The sequence below is a fragment of the Monoraphidium neglectum genome (genome assembly GCF_000611645.1).
Source record: "Monoraphidium neglectum strain SAG 48.87 unplaced genomic scaffold scaffold00271, whole genome shotgun sequence".
NCBI classification, from domain to species: Eukaryota; Viridiplantae; Chlorophyta; class Chlorophyceae; order Sphaeropleales; family Selenastraceae; genus Monoraphidium; species Monoraphidium neglectum.
Genome location: NW_014013357.1, coordinates 1 through 3,050, shown reverse-complemented (window position 1 = coordinate 3,050; position 3,050 = coordinate 1). Strand labels below are relative to the sequence as shown.

At 64.1% G+C, this 3,050-nt stretch overlaps 2 protein-coding genes across 2 annotated transcripts; one reads left to right on the top strand and one right to left on the bottom strand.

Annotated features, from left to right (window-relative positions):
• Positions 1–226: 226 nt before the first annotated feature.
• MNEG_2395 (Vesicle-associated membrane protein) lies at positions 227–1,554 on the top strand (the record flags this gene model as incomplete). Its single annotated transcript, XM_014049121.1, has 4 exons — positions 227–247; positions 508–620; positions 1,040–1,122; positions 1,493–1,554. The coding sequence occupies 4 exons, from the start codon at positions 227–229 to the stop codon at positions 1,552–1,554; spliced, it is 279 nt and encodes a 92-aa protein (XP_013904575.1).
• Positions 1,555–2,769: 1,215 nt separating this feature from the next.
• On the bottom strand, positions 2,770–3,011 carry MNEG_2394 (hypothetical protein; the record flags this gene model as incomplete). Its single annotated transcript, XM_014049120.1, has 1 exon — positions 2,770–3,011. A coding segment is annotated over one exon (242 nt), but the record flags the coding sequence as incomplete, so codon positions are not given.
• Positions 3,012–3,050: the final 39 nt, after the last annotated feature.

Sequence of the window (3,050 nt, the reverse complement as noted above, 5' to 3'; positions counted from 1 at the left end):
GGGGGGGGGGGGAAGAGGGGTCGAAGAGGCTGTTGAGGAGGCCTTCCAGGGCGCGGGCGCGTACTCTGAGGGTTTCCATCCCACCTCGGCCGTACGGCCGCGGCGGCGCCGCCCCTGCATTGCTGCTGCCATTCCCTGGCCCTCGCCCACACATACCCCATTCGCAATCACACACACACACGCCCGCGCGTCCGTGCGCGCATACTGTCCCCCTGTCCAGTCTGTCATGGTGGAGAATATCGAGCAGGTGGGCGGGCCCGCAGATTTCCGGGTGTGTTGGCGAGCAAAACAGCAACCCCTGCGAGCTTGCGGGTCGATTCTTGCAAGACCAGACGAGCCCCTAGATTCCCGGGCCTCTCACCCAACGGCTGCACAAGCCGGGTCCCCCGGCACTGTCGCGTTGCACGCCAGCCTTGTTGCCACCGGACACACCCTCGCCGCCTGTCGTTCCTTCAACGGGAATCGCACGCTTGCTGGTCGCGGGCGGAAAAAACCGCCGTGTGGCAGGTGCTTGCGCGCGGCGACCGCATCCAGCTGCTGGTGGACCGGACTGAGGACCTGCAGGCGCACGCGCAGCAGTTCCAGAAGCAGGGGCGGCAGCTGCGCAACCGCATGTGGTGGTGCGTGCTCAACGGCGGGGGCGGCTCCATCTGGACGGGCTTTTGTTGGTTTTTTGGGGGGGGGAGTCGGGGAGGGATGCCGCAACAGGGTGTGCAGGCCGGTATCGGTCGGAAAGGGCGGCTGCTCCCATGACCGCTTTCGGTATGCGATGGGAAACGGCTGTGATTTACGTGGTCGGGGGATGCCGACGTGGGGTGGGAACCGCGGCTCTTTTTGTGAGGGGAGCAGGGCGCAGGAGCGGCGCCGTCTTTGCAGCGGGCGCCGCTGGCGGTGCCCTCCTACTGTGCAGCCTCCAGGTTTTGGCGGCCTTGCATGTGCCTGCACATGCGACCCACCAACCACCCACGAACAGGCACGCGCACACACACACACACACACACAAACACACACACACACACGCCCTAATCATATTCCCCAGGCAGAACACCAAGATGAAGCTGTGCTTTGCCCTGATCATCCTGATCGTGCTCATCGTGATCGTGCTCATAGCCTGCTTCTCAGGTGGGGCACGCGCTGGTGTGAGTGTGTGTGTCTCTGTATGAGAGAGAGAGTGAGAGAGAGAGAGAGAGAGAGGGAGAAACAGAGAGAGTGTCTGCAAAGACTTACGCGTGTGGGTTTGTGTGTGTATGTGTGCGTGTGCGTGGTAGGTGAGTTCTGGAGTGTGTTTTGCAGAGCTGCCGCGCCACCTGCTGTTGCCGCTTCTCCTGCCGCAAGCACTCCAGCTCCGGCTTCAGTCTTGCCGGCCACGCCGGGTGCCCCCGCCTGGCTTGCCACACGCGTGCACGCGTGTGCGTGCGCGCACACCCTTACACACACACACACACACACGATCACACGCACTCATGCACTTACACACACTCGCACCACCCAGGCGGCAACCGCTGCATACCCAAGAAGGAGCAGCAGCCCGCCGCTGCATCGCCGACGCCCTGAGGCTCGTATACACCCGCCCCGATCGGGCGTCGCTGAGCCGCAGCGTCGCACGCGGCGCCGCCTCATCCTTTTGACGCCGGGCAGGTGAGGGGCACTGCCCTTTACCCGGATGTCTCCAGCTGAGGGCGCGGGCGGCCGGCCTGGGGCACCCACTTGTTACAAACCACCCTGGCGCAGGCGGTGCGCACCAAATTTGCCTGCACTCATCCTGCCGTGCGAACCAACCGCAGTCGCCCCCCGGCCTCCCGCGGCCCCCATCGCTATATACCTCATGCCGCCAAAGCGGGTGGCTTTGCGCAACGGCAAGCGACTGTGCAGTCTGCCCTCTTGGTTTGTGTGTGTCTGGAGTGCTGTGGCGTCAAGTCCCGGGCGTTCTGCAGCTGTTGACATTTTCATTTTCTGCATCCCATCTCTTTTCCGGCCTGCTGCCTCATAAAACGTGCGCCTGCGCACCCGCTGCTTTTGCCCGGGACATTTGGAAGTCGCCTGTAACGCCCCACGGCCCTCACCCTGATCAAGCGCTCGCGCACGCCAAACTTGATGGAGATGGTTACAGAGGGGTTGCAATGGGTCAAAGGCTGGCGAGCCAAAGCAACAACTGCATGGGCAGCCGCAAAATGCTGCCGCTTGGCCCAGCGTAACAGAGCAAGGGCCCTGCTTTCAGCGCCCTGGCACGTTGCTGCCCTCAAACATCCAAAACCGGCGTGCCAAGGGGGCGCGAACCCAAACCCCAGCCCGCCATGGCTGACTAAAGGGTCGCCCTGCAGCTGCCAGGGGCGGCTCTCGGGCATTGGTGAAGGGTGCGCGCTGATGAAGTGTGCAGCGGCGGGCTAACAAGGGTTCCATGCACGTTGGTGAAGCGTGCGGCGGTGGGGCAGCCAGGGTGCCAGGCAGGGCAGGGTGACACAAAGCAGCCGCGTGGGCGTGTTGCTTTCGAGACAAGGGCGCAAAGGAATAAGAGGGTACAACGTTATTTGTGTGTTGCAGTACATGCGCGAGGGCCGGTCGGGCGGATGTGGGACACCTGGATGGGGCTGCAGGCGCCGCGTGCGTGCAGCAAGCTCCTGCTGTTGAGCCTGCAAGCAAGGCCACGGGAACAACAGCATCACTTTTGACATTGTACACAGGGGATGCGGAAACCGGCCGCCCTGCCATGCGACCGGCGGGCTGGCACCGCGCGCCCCCAATCCGAGCTCAGCCTCGATTCGATCGAACCAGATCACGCGCCAATGGCGGACCACCAAACCTTGGGGTCGCGCGTCGCCAGCACCTCGGCGAAGCGCGCGGCCACCGCGTCGGCGGTCAGGGTGGTCTTGCCGTCGTCGAACGGCGTGCCTTTGACCGCGGTCAGAACTGTGACCTCGAAGGCGTACACGCCCTTGGCGCCCAGGCGCTGGTGGAGGATGTGGACCAGCTTGCGCTGCGCGGACTTGGAGACGGCGAGGGAGTCGGCGCCCCTATGGATGTTGGGGGTTGGGTTGGGGGTGAGGGAAGGG